Raw genomic sequence first — 17,422 nt, 5'->3', positions numbered from 1 at the left:
TCCCCGTAACACATATGGCCCGTGTGATTGGCTGTGCCTTTCCTTGCTGTCACATGAGACTCTGTAGTTTGTTGAGCAGTGCCAAAACTGGAAGGATAACTTTCCAGTCATAAGCAAGTATTACTGAGCAACACTCAGGTGCATTGTGGGTGACACACTGGGGGTCAAAAGCGAGTGAAGATGGCAGAAAAAAGGAAGGTGGACATGAGCTATTTTTGAAAAAAAGGTGTAAGTCACTTAAAGTCAAGTTCGCTAATGAAATGAGTCCATCATAATAACGTCAGGCTGAAGTCTGTAGCTATGAATAACATGGTTTGGGAATTAACTGCACAACAAACTGCCAACTGTCAGTTCTCTTACAGTGTTGTTTTATCACGGAGCAAAGGGATAAAAAAAGAAAAGATTCATAGGTCCCCACCAATGTCAGGAGCAAATCTACGCCATTGGACACAAGGTAATAAAATAAACCAACATTCAGTTAAAAAATGTATATATTTACAAACAAAAAGAACATCACAACAAACTACTCCTCCACCACACAGTGTAGTCCATTAACACTGTTGCTGGGCAAGATGAGGCAAAGCCACCTAATGAAATGATATCTGTATTCAGTGTTGTTTAGTTGATTTCCTTTAGTTTAGTTGAGTAGAAAAGCACAGATTTTTGTCGTCTTTCTAAAGGGACTCTGAAGGAGAAGTGCTTGTCTGGGGCTGTGTTTTTAGCCTTGAGCTCAAGAAGCCGTCTGAGTATCATTAACTTATCTAAACAATCTGTAGCGCTGTATTTCTGCCCTGGGCACTGACGTCGTTAGACCTGTATTAAGGGGCCTACAGCCCCACTCCCGTCAACGTTACTGCAAGCCCAGCCCCACTCAGCTCCACCCAGCTCCACTCAGAAATCTCTAGGGATGGCCCTGTTTCAGAGAGAACTGATTAAATCGTGCGTTAATATGCAGTTCAGATGTTGTGCGGTGGTCAGGTGTGTGTATATGGTGTATTTTAAAATGGTTTTGAAAGCTGCTCAATCAAATTGATATTAGGACCGAATCTATCCTTTTTATAACCCTTTTTATTACTCGGTTCACGCCCCACTGTCTGTCTCTGTTCAGAACACATACAGTTATTACACATGCTGAATATATTAGAGGCACTAGGACACACATGCTGAATTGGACAGACAGCAACCCATATCACAGGTCGTTTGTCTTCCTGACCAGAGCTCTGACAGTTTCTGACCCCTCCCAGGATGAGTTTCAGGGGTGTGAGCCAATTGTGTGTAAACGTCGAAGGGATGTAAAACTCCCCCCGCACCCTTCCACTTCCACCGCAGAACACAGGGGCCAAGGAAACCAGAGCAACCCTTTAACCCCGAAATATACAGAGGTTTCCCTATCCGCCCTCACACACTGGACCCAAGGGCAGGAGGGGAGGTTAGGGCAGCAGGGCAGTAAGAGTGTCACATCGCCGTCTGCATGGGGGAAATGTCAGCTCTGTGGTGTTACAGTGTTGTAGCATGTTCGAAATAACACAGAGCTGGTGAACTGTCTGTAGGGGATTTACACCAATCACGATCAGCAGGACATTTTAATCTATAATAGGGCTGGACGACACAGCCAAAGTTTATATCGCAATATATTTCTTAGCCTGTGTCGATATCATTCTGATATCAATATGAACAATAAGAAAGACACTGAAAAATTGCCAGGAAGAAACAAGAAACATGACGTCACAGACAAACCTAAACTTCTTGGCTTTGTCAATATTAATAAATGTATACTACATTTCAATGTAATAAAAAATACGGTGGTGCAGCAGGTTAGTGTCGCAGTCACAGCTCCAGGGACATGGAGGTTGTGGATTTGAGTCCCGCTCCGGGTGACTGTCTGTGAGTGTGTTCTCCCTGTGTCTGCATGGGTTTCCTCCAGGTGCTCTGGTTTCCTCCCACGGTCCAAAAACACGTTGGTAGGTGGATTGGCGACTCAAATGTGTCCACAGGTGTGTGAACGTATGAGTGTGTGTCTCCTTGTGAAGGACTGGCACCCCCTCCAGGGTGTGTTCCCACCTTGCGCCCAGTGATTCCGGGTAGGCACTGGACCCACCTGGATAAGGTGACTCTGGATCCTGAACTGGATAAGTGTTACAGACAATGAATGAATGAATGAATTTTAATCCGAGTTTAATGAACTGATGGCCGCGCCCTGTAATGGCCGTAAGTCAGAGACTGTAAATAATGTATACTGAAATACTGAAAATGTGTATAAATATCATATCATTGTATTGAAAGAGAGAGTGGGGTAAGGATAGAGAGAGGGGGGTAGGGACAGAGAGAGCAAGAGAAGAGAAGGGAAGGGACAGAGATAGAGGGGTAGGGACAGAGAGAAAGACTTTGAGGCACAGAGAAAGAGAGGCAGTGTAAGAGACGTGAGAGATCTCAGGAGGACAGTTGGAGGGTCGTCTGTAGTCTGGTCATGTTGTAGATCTGCTCCCTCCTTCCCCAGTCTTGGTCGTATTTGTAAACGTTTGTCCCCCTAATGGTCTCAGACTCCCAGACGGTCTTTCAGAACCGCGACAGACCTGTGGAGTCAAAGGAAATCATCTCCTCTGGGTGTGTTTGCTGTGTCCACATCTGTCTGGTCCAAATAGAAGGACACTGCTGGACCCTGGGCACAAGGGACACCAGTTACTGTTTTCTAAACTGTCACACACACACACACACACACACACAGGAGATGTGCTTGTTTAGGAAATACTGATTTATGAAGTAACAGATGCAGCGTGCGAGGAATGTGATAGGAGTGAGAGCAGCTGGTGTGTGTGTGTGTGTGTAGGGGGTCTCTGCAGGGCACTGTGTTGAAGGATAGTTAGAATTTTTATTGTAATATGTAATTTGACCCAATTCCAGTTTTACATGATTTATCTGTTTTCTTTTCACTGAAGGGATGAGAAAGCGAGAGAGGGAGAGAGAGTGAAGGAACAAAGAGAGCGAGAGAGAAGAGAAAGGTATAAAGAGAGAGGGATAGAGAGAAATACAGGGTGAGTCAAAAGCCTCAGGACACACTTTTATTTCAGAAAGGAAGGGAAAATGACATATCTGAACACCCCAGCGAGTAATGTGGGAGGGGCCTGTCTTTTAGGCTTTGTCAGGAACATGGCCGCCATATTGAAAGACGTTGTATTGGATCAAGGGCAAGTTTTTCCAGAGGGAAGATGGCCATGTAGAATATCAGCGACGACCAGAATCATTTGCCACAATCAGATTTGCAATATCTCTTTTGGTTCAAATATGATCAACACAGAAATTTCAGAACTTTTGTTATTTGTTACAGGCTTGTTATGGGCTCGACCGGACCCTAAAGACTCAGCGCTACCTGACAGTGCTACAGGAAACAGCTAATCGTTTAAGGTCTGGTCGAGTCTGTAACAAACAAACAAATTAGAAGTTTCAGTGTTGATAACTTTTGAACCAGAGGAGATATTGCACATCTGATTGTGGCAATGATTCTGGCAAAAGCTCTGGAAAAACTTGCCCTTGATCCAATACAATGTCTTTCAAGATGGCGGCCATGTTGCAGACAAAGCCTAAAAGACAGGCCCCTCCCCATTACTCGCTGGGGTGTTCAGAAAGAGAAAAAAGGTAGGGAGAGTGAGAGAAAGGTAAGGAAAGAGAATGATGGGCAGTAAAGTGTTGAAGCTTTGAAGAGATATAGAAAGAGAAGTTGAGAGAGAGAAAGAGAAAGGAATGGAGAGAACCAGAGGGATATAGAGAGAAGCCAATCCAGATCTGATCCGGACATGATCCACATTCGAAGCACAGTGAGGCACTCAGTGCAGGAGTCCTGCCCAAGGACACTTTATTCATAGTGTTCCTGCTCTGTTTTGTCTCTTCCTTCTCCGCTCTCGTTTACACAGTTTTAACTCTGTTCTCTTTCTTCTCCGCCCTTGTTTTCACCTGTTTCTTCATGTCCTTTGTGGCGAGGTGGTAGTGGTCAGGAGGAATATACACTAAAGTGATCCTGCCGACTACGCCAAGATGTGGCGAGGTGGTAGTGGTCAGGAGGAATCTACAATAAAATGATGTAGCACGACTACGCCACCTAAGGGACTTTCACCCCTAGGAAATAAAAAAGGGGCGTTAAGGCCCAGAGGAAAGAAAAGAAATGAGAAAGACACTCAGGTTCGTTCACACCAAGAGGCCAGAGACGTATTTCCAACACTTCCAAATTTATTAACAATAGGTTTTAAATCAGTTTCATGTAACCAACAGGACTGGGAGAACTATCAGCAGTAAAATAATTACTAGACAAGACTAAGTAGTAGAACAGGGCTGGGCTTACCACGGCAGAGACTGAGCTCAGAGGGAGTCCCCTATACCACCACCATATGTAATCACACCACACAGGTTACACACCCAGTGCTCTACACTGCAGGACGAATGACCGGGACTCCACAAACCAACCCTATAACCTCCTGCCGTGACCCACAGCTCCTGTCTAAACAGGAGAGAGAGAGAGAGAGAAGATCAGAGGACACAAATGTAGAAAATAATAAAAGAAAACTCAATTCACTCCAAAAAAAACACCACTCTTCACATCAAACACACACACACACACACACACACACCGAGCGCTTGCGGGTAATGGTGATAACTAACAAATTCAAATGAAAAAAATACAGAAGAAATCACAGAAACAAAACAAACTAAAACAAAACGAAGGCAAAACAATGTAGTCTTTGAAACAAAAAACCCAAGACAAAACAATGTAGTATTTGAAACAAAACAAAACCCAAGACAAAGCAGCAGCACCGCAGGAACTGGACAAAAGCCAGGACCACCCAGGCTCAGGAACCTAAAAAAAACACAAACACTAAACAATACATTCGACTAAAATCTCATTTTTAAAAGTAAGATAATCGGCATACATACCAACAGACAGTAGCACAGCGTTCCCCACTGCGGTCAAAATCAGAGAGTACAGCAGCAGTAACGACCCAACCATGCAGCACGGTTGCTACTATCACCCACCAGATTAAAAGAAATATTAGTATCTCCCAGTCTGATCATTAATAAAACGGGTCAACTAGCGTTAACATACCCTCGCTATGATGCAAACACCGGAATCCAACCAGCCGACACCGGCAATCCAAGCACAAGCCAACGGTTTCCGATCGTCACGGAGCAAGCCACAAACTTCAGCGACGTTAAACACTGCCAATACAGGGATCAGACGCCGGAAGAGAAACAGGAAATGCCTTGGCAAGCAACCCACCACTGCCGATACATATAGCGCAAGGAAGGCCCGCCCCCCTCATTAATTTGAAAGTCCCACCCCAAAATCCTCAGACTGGGGAGTATAGGAGGTAAAACCAATGGCAGAACTCCATCCTGCTACAATCCACCCCCCCTTTTTGCATCGTCGACCCGACGATGAACGAGATGAAAAAAAAACTAACACCAAGGTCTAAACAGGGCAGACTGTGCATTCAATACAAAACCTAATGGTTCACCTACCACCTCATCGACACTACCAGCTGGGCGGGGGAGATGATGAATATTAGAGTGCTGACCAGCTGTGGAACGAGCAGTCCGTCGCAAAGATGACAATCCAGAACATGATTGACCATCTAAACGCAACAAAGAATCCTGAGACTGAGAACTTCCCTGTGCAGCTATTTCCTCTGGACGCTGATCTACCAATACTCCCCCCAGGGGAACTGTAGGACTGGAGTTACTTAAAACAGATTCATGAGGTGGTAAACCCTCAGATATCAAGAGGCAAATGTCATCCTCTTCGCTGGAACTGTCCCCAGGAACTACTGAAATAGGAACCTGAGAATTCCTAGGAGGAGAAGGAAAGGCTTCAGTCCGAACACAAGCTTTCAACATTCTCCGATGGACATGCCTGACCTTACTTAAGTCATTGACTGGGGCAATAGCATAGACAGACCCATCACCTGAAGGGGCCCTCACCACCCGGTATACTACAGAACTCCAAACGTCCTGAATCTTATGCCGCCCCCGAGTACTAAGATCCCGGAGGTAAACCGACTGTCCTTCCTGTAAGGGTGCATCCCGAACCTGCCGATCATGCCGCTCCTTCCTACGACCAGCAGCTGCTAACAACCGTTCATGAGCTCCCTCAAATGCCAACTTAAGCCTTGCCTGGTGCTCTGCCACCCAATCCTGGGTTTCCCCAGGCACAGGCTCTAGAACTCGACCCAACAAAAAGTCTATGGGAAGCCTAGGTTGCTGGCCAAACATTAAAAAGTAGGGAGATTCGCCAGTGCCCTGATGGGGAGTGGTATTATAACAAAAAACCACCTGTGGCAAATTCGATGCCCAGTCCCGCTTCTGGGAAGATGGTAACGTACGCAAAAGATTATGAAGAGTTCTGTTAAAGCGCTCACACTGCCCATTACCAGCAGGGTGATATGGGGTCGTCCTAGACCGTTCTACCCCATAGAGGCGACATAATTGCTGCATCAGGACACTTTCAAAGCTCCTACCCTGATCAGAATGAATACGGCTAGGAACACCGAACTTAAAGAACCACTCCATCAGCAGTACCTGTGCTACCGTCGAAGCTCGCTGATCCCGAGTGGGAACTGCTACGGTATATTTGCTGAACACATCCGTCATCACAAGCACAGTGTCCAACCCGTTTCGAGAAGGTTCCAACACCGTAAAATCAATAGCTAAGATTTCATTTGGCCTTGATGCTAGCAAATGTCCCATAAAACTATGCGGTACCTGCCCAGAATCTTTTGCAACTTGACACCGCTCGCACGCTTGACACCACTGTTTAATGTCCTCAAACATCCCTGGCCAATAACAACGCTGCCTCACCAATTCTGAGGTCCGCTCAATTCCCTGGTGGCCATGTTCCTGATGCAGGCGTTGCAAGGTCTCCTGTCTAAGAACTGTGGGCAAGATAAGTTGGAAATTATCTTCCCCCCCATCGGAACGAAACACCCGACGATATAACAGCCCATCACGTTCCACCAACCGATCCCACTGGCGCAATAGTGCCATAGCGGGCCTAGAGACCTGGCGTCGCTCCGCCGGAGAGGGCCGAACTCGTCTCCGCCAAAACCCCAAAATCTCTCCAAGAAGGGGGTCTGCATCTTGCAGGGACCGAAGGTCTAATGAGGAGTTACTTGGAAAAACAGAGACCACTGACTGAGTTACAAATGCCGCAGGACCCACCCGTGAGGCCTGTTGAACTGACGTAGGGACAGAAGTACCTGGAACAACATGCTCAGCCAAATGGGGACCTGACAGATACTGGCGGGACAATGCATCAGCATTCTTATTACTGCGCCCAGACCGATACTTAATTTCGAAATCAAAAGCCGCAAGTTGTGCCGACCATCGATGTTCAGTGGCTCCCAATTTTGCCGACTGAAGGTAACTCAGGGGATTATTGTCTGTAAAGACCACGCATTTATGCCCCAAGAGATATTCGCGAAATTTTTCAGTCATTGCCCACTTAAGTGCAAGAAATTCCAACTTCATAGAACTATAATTGTCCATATTTCGCTCTGAGGGGCGAAGGCCCCGACTAGCGTAAGCCACTGGCCGAACACTACCCTCATGCTCCTGAGAAAGCACGGCTCCAAGACCACTATGACTGGCGTCAATCTCAAGGATGAAGGGCTGCGAAAAATTGGCATATGCCAAGACCGGAGCAGATACCAACTTTGCCTTTAGGAGTTCAAAGCTCTGTTCGCACTGTGGGGTCCAAACTGACCCCAAGGCCTGTCCAGAACCTTTTTTAGTCTTCGTACCTACAAGGGCAGCCACCAATTTATGCAGAGGACCTGCCAACTGAGCAAAACCCTCTACAAAGCGCCTATAATAACTGGCAAACCCCAGAAAGGAACGCAGCTCAGACACACTGCGGGGACGTTGCCACTGGGCTACTGCCTCTATCTTAGCAGGGTCAGTGGAAACCCCCTTGCTTGAAATAACATGCCCCAAATACCTAACTTCTTGTTGGAAAAAGACACATTTACTCAACTTGGCTTTTAAACCCTCTTTTTGCAAACGCCCGAGAACCTGTTCCAGTCGTTGCAGATGCTGGGAAACAGATGAGGAAAACACAATAATATCATCCAAATAAAGAAGCAACGACTGATACTGCTGATCTCCAAACATCCGTTGCATTAACCGCTGAAATGTGCTTGGAGCATTACAAAGCCCAAATGGCATTCGATTCCATTCAAATAAGCCAAAGGGGGTACAAAAAGCTGTCTTGGACTTATCTTGTTCGGCCACTGGAACTTGATTATACCCACTGGCCAGATCTAAAGTAGAAAACCAGCGGGCTCCTGAAAGGGCATCCAGGCTCTCCTCGATACGAGGCAAAGGAAAGGCATCTTTGCGTGTCTTACTATTAAGCAATCGGTAGTCCACACACATACGCAGACTCCCGTCCTTTTTTTTAACCAGGACGATAGGGGACGCGTAAGGACTACTACTCTCTCTCACGACCTGAGCCTCCAGGAGCTGATCAATATGAGCCTTTACCAACTCATACTCTGATGGAGGAATACGTCTATACCTCTGCCGAACTGGGACATTATCTAGCAAGGGAATCTCATGGGCAATGAGGTTGGTGCAACCTAGATCACTCTCATGAGCAGAAAAAACTGAGCTATAGCTCTGTAAAAGAGATCTAACCCCCTTCTGTTCTAGATCTGTCAAACCCGATAAATCTAAAGCCTCTATCCCCTTCTGCACTTCGCTATCCACTACTTGGGACGACACCGTGGCAGCAGCGGCTCTAACCTCCGAAACCCCAGCCGGTAGGCTAACAACCTGAGCGCTTCTTAAAAAGCCAAGACAGGTATGGGGATAAAGCAAGACTTCTGTGGTCCCTACATTAACTATTGGAATATGGACAGTGCCTCGAGCAACCTGGACAAGACAGGGAGACGTCAACAAACCAGCGGGCAGCCCAGACTCTGAAGGCTCAAAGAGTGCAGACAAGCCACCAGATAGCTCCGGACAAGTGCTAATAACCACCTTCATCACACCACCAGGTATACGCACCGCACCCGGGCCTCGAACCCTTACAGCACCCATCGGGTCCCTAGGAACTTGGGCCGCAGACCGATGACACTGTTGCAAGGCCTCAATAACTGGGCCCGGAGCATGTGCCACTGAAGGCACATCGAAGAAAGAGGGACCATATAAACCGAAAAGCTCCCGATAGCACCGGCTAATAACATTCATCCCCAGGACACCAGGGACTGCCGGCAAAGCACCAGGGGGATCCTTCACAACCAGGATCCCACAGTGAGACATCACCTTATTACACAACAAGACATCCAGCTCCAAATACCCTATGTAAGGAATATCAAGCCCATTAGCTGCCCGAAGCTGTAGCCATTGACAAGACTGGAGACGTTCATAACCCCAGGGTTCAAATTGCTTTGAAAAAAAGCTCTCGGTTACCGTAGACACCATGGAACCCGTGTCTAAAAGACAAGAAACAGTAACACCACCAATTAAAACATCAATCACTGGACAGGAGGAGATTAGCCTAGCCACCGTACCTGCCCTTGAGCCTGATGACACTCCCTCTGAGCCGTGGCTCCGCAGCTCAGCGGGCTTCAGTTTTCCGGCTGCTGGCAGGAACGAGAAGGTCTAGCTAGATTCTGAGGCAAGACCCTAGGAGAAGGGGAAACACGCTCCCCCTCACAGTCACGAGCAAAATGACCTGGCTGTTGACATCTCCGGCAAATAACACGCCCCTGACGAGGAGAATAACTAGGTCCAGAGGAGGTCTGTAATGAAAGCACAGTTCGAGTTAATTGATTAAGCTGCTCTTGCTGACGTTTCAACATGTCCTTTAACTCCCCCAATTCTGATGACTGAACAACACCCAATGGGGCTGGGCAGGCACTTCCTTGTACGCCATACTGTAAACCACAGGCCAATGGTAGAGATAAACTACGTCCCCTTGCACTGCCAGGCAACCCTTCCCTCTCCCATCGGATGGCTTCCCCTCGTACCTCCAGTAGGGTAGCAGTAGGCCGTTGACGAACAAACTGTTTCAACTCCCTACGAAGAGCACCATCCAAAACATGCTCCACAAACTGATCTCGAAGTAAAACCCCTACATTCATAGTCCCCTCAGGTGCATGTTGCTTTACAGACTCCATTAAGGCCATTAAAGCCAATGAGTACTCCTGCAAGGTTTCTCCTTCCTGCTGTTTCCTTGAAAAAAAGGCCTGTTGCAAGGTAACATAAGACTGAGAACAGCCGTAAAGCTCTTTCAAAATGGCTAGAACTTTTTCAGGGTCTCCCCTCTTTACACCAGGACGATACTTTATCTCCTCTCTAGCCTCTCCTTCTAAATGATCAAAAATAAAGAACGCCTGATCTTGCCCAGAGAGGTGACGGACTCGCATACAACCCTGTATCTCTTCTACCCATTCCGTTATCCCAATCCCAGTCTTACCATTAAAAAATGGGCACTTTCGATCACGAGGAACTACCACCAGACGCTCAGTAACAGCACTAGAAACAGCAGGCAAAACATCACTCACTGCAACAGAAACAACTGGGGTAGATGCATTAGAGCCAGTGGAAACAGCGGCCATTTCTTGATGTAACCGCTCATTATCAGCCTTAAGCTGCAACACCAGCTCCCTAAGCTGCTGCACCTCCTCCTCCATCCCCACATAGGGAAATCTGCACCAAGTCTCAGGTCAAGAAAGAAAAAAAACAATATATTTATACACTTTCCTCTCAGTTCCTCAACAAATGCTGCTGCTTTGCCTTAAATAAAACTATATATTAAATACTTATCAAACCCAAAATTAACAGGAAGGAAGTACGTCTCTTGCTCTCAGAGTGTGATCCTGCCGACTACGCCAAGATGTGGCGAGGTGGTAGTGGTCAGGAGGAATATACACTAAAGTGATCCTGCCGACTACGCCAAGATGTGGCGAGGTGGTAGTGGTCAGGAGGAATCTACAATAAAATGATGTAGCACGACTACGCCACCTAAGGGACTTTCACCCCTAGGAAATAAAAAAGGGGCGTTAAGGCCCAGAGGAAAGAAAAGAAATGAGAAAGACACTCAGGTTCGTTCACACCAAGAGGCCAGAGACGTATTTCCAACACTTCCAAATTTATTAACAATAGGTTTTAAATCAGTTTCATGTAACCAACAGGACTGGGAGAACTATCAGCAGTAAAATAATTACTAGACAAGACTAAGTAGTAGAACAGGGCTGGGCTTACCACGGCAGAGACTGAGCTCAGAGGGAGTCCCCTATACCACCACCATATGTAATCACACCACACAGGTTACACACCCAGTGCTCTACACTGCAGGACGAATGACCGGGACTCCACAAACCAACCCTATAACCTCCTGCCGTGACCCACAGCTCCTGTCTAAACAGGAGAGAGAGAGAGAGAGAAGATCAGAGGACACAAATGTAGAAAATAATAAAAGAAAACTCAATTCACTCCAAAAAAAACACCACTCTTCACATCAAACACACACACACACACACACACACACACACCGAGCGCTTGCGGGTAATGGTGATAACTAACAAATTCAAATGAAAAAAATACAGAAGAAATCACAGAAACAAAACAAACTAAAACAAAACGAAGGCAAAACAATGTAGTCTTTGAAACAAAAAACCCAAGACAAAACAATGTAGTATTTGAAACAAAACAAAACCCAAGACAAAGCAGCAGCACCGCAGGAACTGGACAAAAGCCAGGACCACCCAGGCTCAGGAACCTAAAAAAAACACAAACACTAAACAATACATTCGACTAAAATCTCATTTTTAAAAGTAAGATAATCGGCATACATACCAACAGACAGTAGCACAGCGTTCCCCACTGCGGTCAAAATCAGAGAGTACAGCAGCAGTAACGACCCAACCATGCAGCACGGTTGCTACTATCACCCACCAGATTAAAAGAAATATTAGTATCTCCCAGTCTGATCATTAATAAAACGGGTCAACTAGCGTTAACATACCCTCGCTATGATGCAAACACCGGAATCCAACCAGCCGACACCGGCAATCCAAGCACAAGCCAACGGTTTCCGATCGTCACGGAGCAAGCCACAAACTTCAGCGACGTTAAACACTGCCAATACAGGGATCAGACGCCGGAAGAGAAACAGGAAATGCCTTGGCAAGCAACCCACCACTGCCGATACATATAGCGCAAGGAAGGCCCGCCCCCCTCATTAATTTGAAAGTCCCACCCCAAAATCCTCAGACTGGGGAGTATAGGAGGTAAAACCAATGGCAGAACTCCATCCTGCTACAATCTTCTCTGGTCATGTCTGTGTACAAGGTTTAACCCCACCATTGGTCACATGAACGTGACCTGCTCTGTGATTGGAGAGACTGGTCTTCAGTCCTGTCCATGTTGTGTAGAGGACCCGAGTGCTGGAGCGTTCCCTGCCTTGTTCCTCACAGATTCAACTCATTTGAATGTTTTGTTTTCTGAAGTGTGAAAAATCTGAGCGCTATGACCCAGTTTTGTAACTGAGAAAAACTTCAATTCTTTTTGTATTGCTTGTAGTGTGTGTGTGTGTGTGTGTGTGTGTGTGTGTGTGTGTGTGTAAATCACAGCTTGACCACACAGTAATGATAAGGGTGAGCTGTTCTCATTATCATTAATGGAGTTGCTGCCCTGTTCTGCTGCTGAAGGCCTGATAAGTGCCCCGGCCTTGTCCTGCTGTTGTAGTTTAATTAAAAAAGTGTGCAATTAGCTCGAGCGTAATAATTAAATTTTACATAATTTGTAAGCACTCTCACTCTCTCTCACACACACACAAACACAGTTGAAGATAAGCTAAATTCAAAAGTCTCCTGGGCTCCCCCTACATTTGCAAAGTGCAGCTGACTTGTGCAGCACTGTCCTGAACACAAGGGGGAGGTGCGTGGGAGTGGCTCCCTACACGTCTCCGAAAGTTATAAAGTGCAGTTTCTGCAGTGATGAGTTCAGAGTACCTACGACAGAGGCTCTGTTCTCCCTGTTACAGCTCAGTGCATCAAAGTGATTTTGAAGGTGTAATTTTAAGGCATAAATACTGCCTAGTGTTGCTTTAAACAACAACAGTGTAACTTTTGAAAAATGTAATAACGCATCACTCCAGTATTTCAACTTGTTTTCTACTGATTCCTATGACAGGAGGAATGTGGTTTTTCAGAGTAATTTGTAGTGTTAGCGTTTGCTTAATGTCACGTGCTGTGCTTTTATTGTTATTGCACAGCAATGAAACATAGACTCCACTCAAACTCTCACTCACACACACACACACACACAGCTGTGGACAGCCAGCCACAGCACCAGGGAGCAGAACAGAGCCAGGGGGAGCTAAAAACCTTTTCCCCCTTTATTTAGATCATCTGCATTTGTCTTTCTCACAGGAAAGAACCGGTCCCGCAGGTGAATGGTTTTGGGGAAATGCAGGCCCTGTATTTTTCCCCTAATATATTTACATTCATCTGCATTAGGTGTGAGCGGTGGGGTGGGTCACAAACATAGCCCACCTCACATTATAGTGCCACCCCACAGTGGCACTAGTTTTCAGTAACTACATAGTAACATCTATTTTAGTAAGTTTATGGGGATTGTGACATGCTGCACATTGCTATTCCTGCTAGACTAGAGGCTTATTATTGTTGTGGCTAATTGTGGCCAAAAAGTAGACTATTGGAGCTTTCCCACTTCATGGTGCCTACTCAACTCAACTCGGCTCTACACATTTCTTGGCATGTGGTACCTGGATAGATACGACAAGTTCAGCTCAGTGGGCTTTGGAAACCACAACAACGGCGGTGGTAACGTTAAGTGTTGATTACTCATGGTGTATTGGCGTGTTGTTGTTTGGGACTGAACACAGCTCCGTCATCAGTTCAGACAGATCAGTAGAGTTTGTTCCTTCCTTGCTGCAGTGTCCAGCTCTCGCTGGATTCTTTCGTTGGCCACTGATCCAAGGTGCGTTTGAACCTCCTCAAAAGACCACAGGGTAATTTTACGAGCTGCCGTCGTGAGTCAAATAAAACAAATGTGATGTCTGCTGCAGCTGGAGATTTTACAGATGGAGAGTTGGTGCTGGACATCTACATTGTGTGGTGTAGAGTGAGGACTCCAGTTTTGGGATGTGAAATGTCCTTCTGTTTGGGATTTGCTTTAACGCATCAGTTTAAGCCCTGCCTTCTCAATCATTGGTTTCCCCACCACAGCTGAATGACTTCAGCCTAAAACAATGTGAATATTATAATTTTATTGATGTATTTATTATGTTGCACTGTGAAGGACTGGTACCCCCTCCAGGGTGTGTTCCCACCTTGCGCCCAGTGATTCTGGGTCACCTGACCCACCACATCCCTGAACTGGATAAGCGCTTACAGATAATTAATTAATTAATTAATTACTGTATTTACTAATATAAATGTATACATTGACATGAAAATAATAATTAAAAAATAAAATGTTGTAAAACTGAAATAATAGGAGATGATTTAGCAGCAGGTAGTGTCGCAGTCACACAGTGTCGGAGTCCCGCTCCGGGTGACTGTCTGTGAGGAGTTTGGTGTGTTCTCCCTGTGTCCGTGTGGGTTTCCTCCGGGTGACTGTCTGTGAGGAGTGTGGTGTGTTCTCCCTGTGTCTGTGTGGGTTTCCTCCGGGTGACTGTTTGTGAGGAGTTTGGTGTGTTCTCCCTGTGTCTGTGTGGGTTTCCTCCGGGTGACTGTCTGTGAGGAGTTTGGTGTGTTCTCCCTGTGTCTGTGTGGGTTTCCTCCGGGTGACTGTCTGTGAGGAGTTTGGTGTGTTCTCCCTGTGTCTGTGTGGGTTTCCTCCGGGTGACTGTCTGTGAGGAGTTTGGTGTGTTCTCCCTGTGTCTGTGTGGGTTTCCTCCGGGTGACTGTCTGTGAGGAGTGTGGTGTGTTCTCCCTGTGTCTGTGTGGGTTTCCTCCGGGTGACTGTCTGTGAGGAGTTTGGTGTGTTCTCCCTGTGTCTGTGTGGGTTTCCTCCGGGTGACTGTCTGTGAGGAGTTTGGTGTGTTCTCCCTGTGTCTGTGTGGGTTTCCTCCGGGTGACTGTCTGTGAGGAGTTTGGTGTGTTCTCCCTGTGTCTGTGTGGGTTTCCTCCGGGTGCTCTGGTTTCAACCCACCCTCAGAAACATACGTTGGTAAATGGACTGGCGACTCAAAAGTGTCCGTAGGTGTGAGTGAGTGAATGTGTGAGTGTGTGTTGCCCTGTGAAGGACTGGCGCCCCCTTCAGGGTGTGTTCCTGCCTTGCGCCCAGTGATTCTGTGTAGCCTCCGGACCCACCAACACCCTGAATTGGATAAGAGTTACAGTCAATGAATGAATGATTTTGCAGTATTGTCTATTAGAATATTAAGCCCACTATTGTAGTAAGTTTATTCTTGACAAATAAGTAAATGTTCATGTATTAATGTTTTTTAAAATATTTGCATGAATTTAGAGGCATTTAACCTTCTCCTATCCTCACACACACATTGTGCCACGGTCCTAAAACATAAACCACCAGCTGCAGCATCGGACGCCAGTGTGTCTCCAGTGTCCTCTATTTTAAAAACTGAAGTATGGTCACCCTTGTGTGCAGTGACGTGGCATTTACGGCCATGAGAAAAGAGGCGCTGTCTCAGAGGAAGCCTGTGCTGGTGGTGGTGGCATTGTGTGTGTTTGGGGGATGTAACTGGAGATGAAATATGATTGGGTGAATGTGGTATTATGTTTTAATGTTTAGTCCCTTCTCTGAGAACAGAGGTAGGTCCCTGCCGGAGTGGTTCCACTGTGTGTGTCCTGTTGTGTGTTTCTCCACAGGACGTGCAGCTGGAGCCTTGCTCGGGCGCAGCACAGGAGCCTGAAAGGCCCAAAATCATTGGCCAGTCCTCGCTTTAAACCCTGCACTCTCTCCTTTCTCTTCTCTTTCTGTCTGTCATCCGTCTCTCTCTCTCTCTCTCCCCCCCCACCGTCTGTCTGTTTAAACGTCTTTCTGTCGCTTGCTTCCGGTGGAAGGTGTGGCCTCATACCCCAACTCCGCCCTCTAGGAGGCCTGTGACCCCGCCCACACCAACAGCAGCGCTCAGCCTTCACCAGGCGCCCTCTGCTGCCTTGGAGAGCTCCAGCCTGGACCTTTGACCTCATAACTTCATATCCCACCAACAGTTTGTGTCAATAAGAAGACTCCACCCTCTGAGACACCAGTGACTCCACCCCAAGACATCACTGACTCCACCCACTCACAAGCACCATCTGCTGTTAAAAGGAATTCCTGGACTGTTGACCTCATGTAACTACCATCATACAAAGCCAGTTGTGCAACTCTGCCCCCTGAGATAACGGTGACTCTGCCCCCTCCCACGCACCATCTTTACGGAAGGGTGGTTTCCCACACTCCTCAAAATGTTACATAATGCATTTTCTACAGTGCTGAGCCTGGAGTAGCAACGACAGTGTCGATTTACCCTGTTATAGCTCAATGAAGCATCACAATCTATTAAAAGCTACATAAATTTTAATGTAAAAATACTATCTAGTATTAATGTGAAAAGCTATTGGCTAAAAGATAGCAACCTAAAATATCCTGAAAATGTATATGAGGGTAGTTTAATTACATTTATTTTATTTTTCTGCTTAATCTCCCTTAATATTTATACATTTGTTAGATCGAGTATCTTTACAATGCCCTTTACAATGCATCTTTACTTTATATATATATATATCCCTTAAACAGAACCATTTTGAAATGACCTGCAGGTTTGGTAAACTAACATCAATAATATGGAGTGCTTGAAATACAATTATAAATGACATTAAAATAGCTTTTAAACTTATTTGTACATGTAATATAATTTTGTTTAAAAAAAAATTTAACTATTGAAAGCCTGTAAAGTGCAGTCGGGGCCTGCCCCAGGGTTCAGCGAAGGCAAAGAAGGCCTTGTCATTTTTACCTGGTAAACACTGAACACAAAGGTTTCATTGGTATAAAGTAGAAGTGTGTCGACAGGGTTGAGAAGATGTAAGTGGACACATACAGTGAGGCTGAAAAGAAGAGGGAAAAGTGCTGAGAGAGAGAGAGTACTGTATTAGCTGCTGGAGATGAAGGTGGATATTGGAGAAATGCTAGCTGCAGCATTTGGAAAATAAAATCTCTGGTCTTCAAAAGTTTCACTTGGAGTTCCGTGAACACACACACACACATAGACAGGAGTCACTGATGCGGAGATCAGGGCTTCAGGCCGCTGCGCTGAACCAAATGGAGATGCCGATCTTGGATGGACTCGTTAGCACATCACACACTCCGCCTCTGACAGACTCTGCAGCACCACCCGGATTTATTAATGCAGCAAAAACTCCCAAAGTCAACCTCCACACACCTGCGTCCAGTGCTC

At 46.2% G+C, this 17,422-nt stretch overlaps 1 protein-coding gene across 4 annotated transcripts in view; it reads left to right on the top strand.

Annotated features, from left to right (window-relative positions):
• Positions 1-16,064, top strand: part of LOC136686803 (somatostatin receptor type 5) — a 28,961-nt gene extending 12,897 nt beyond the window's left edge. For all 4 annotated transcript variants that reach the window (XM_066660796.1, XM_066660794.1, XM_066660795.1 and 1 more), the window contains one exon: positions 15,852-16,064. In XM_066660796.1, the coding sequence (XP_066516893.1) occupies positions 15,852-15,929 (78 nt within the window). In that variant the 3' untranslated portion in view covers positions 15,930-16,064. The remainder of the gene's footprint in view (positions 1-15,851) is intronic.
• The last annotated feature ends 1,358 nt before the right edge of the window (positions 16,065-17,422 follow it).

This window comes from Hoplias malabaricus, chromosome 2, assembly GCF_029633855.1.
Source record: "Hoplias malabaricus isolate fHopMal1 chromosome 2, fHopMal1.hap1, whole genome shotgun sequence".
Lineage (NCBI taxonomy): Eukaryota > Metazoa > Chordata > Actinopteri > Characiformes > Erythrinidae > Hoplias > Hoplias malabaricus.
Note: the sequence above shows the minus strand (reverse complement) of the source record. Positions and strands in the feature narration are given on the sequence as shown.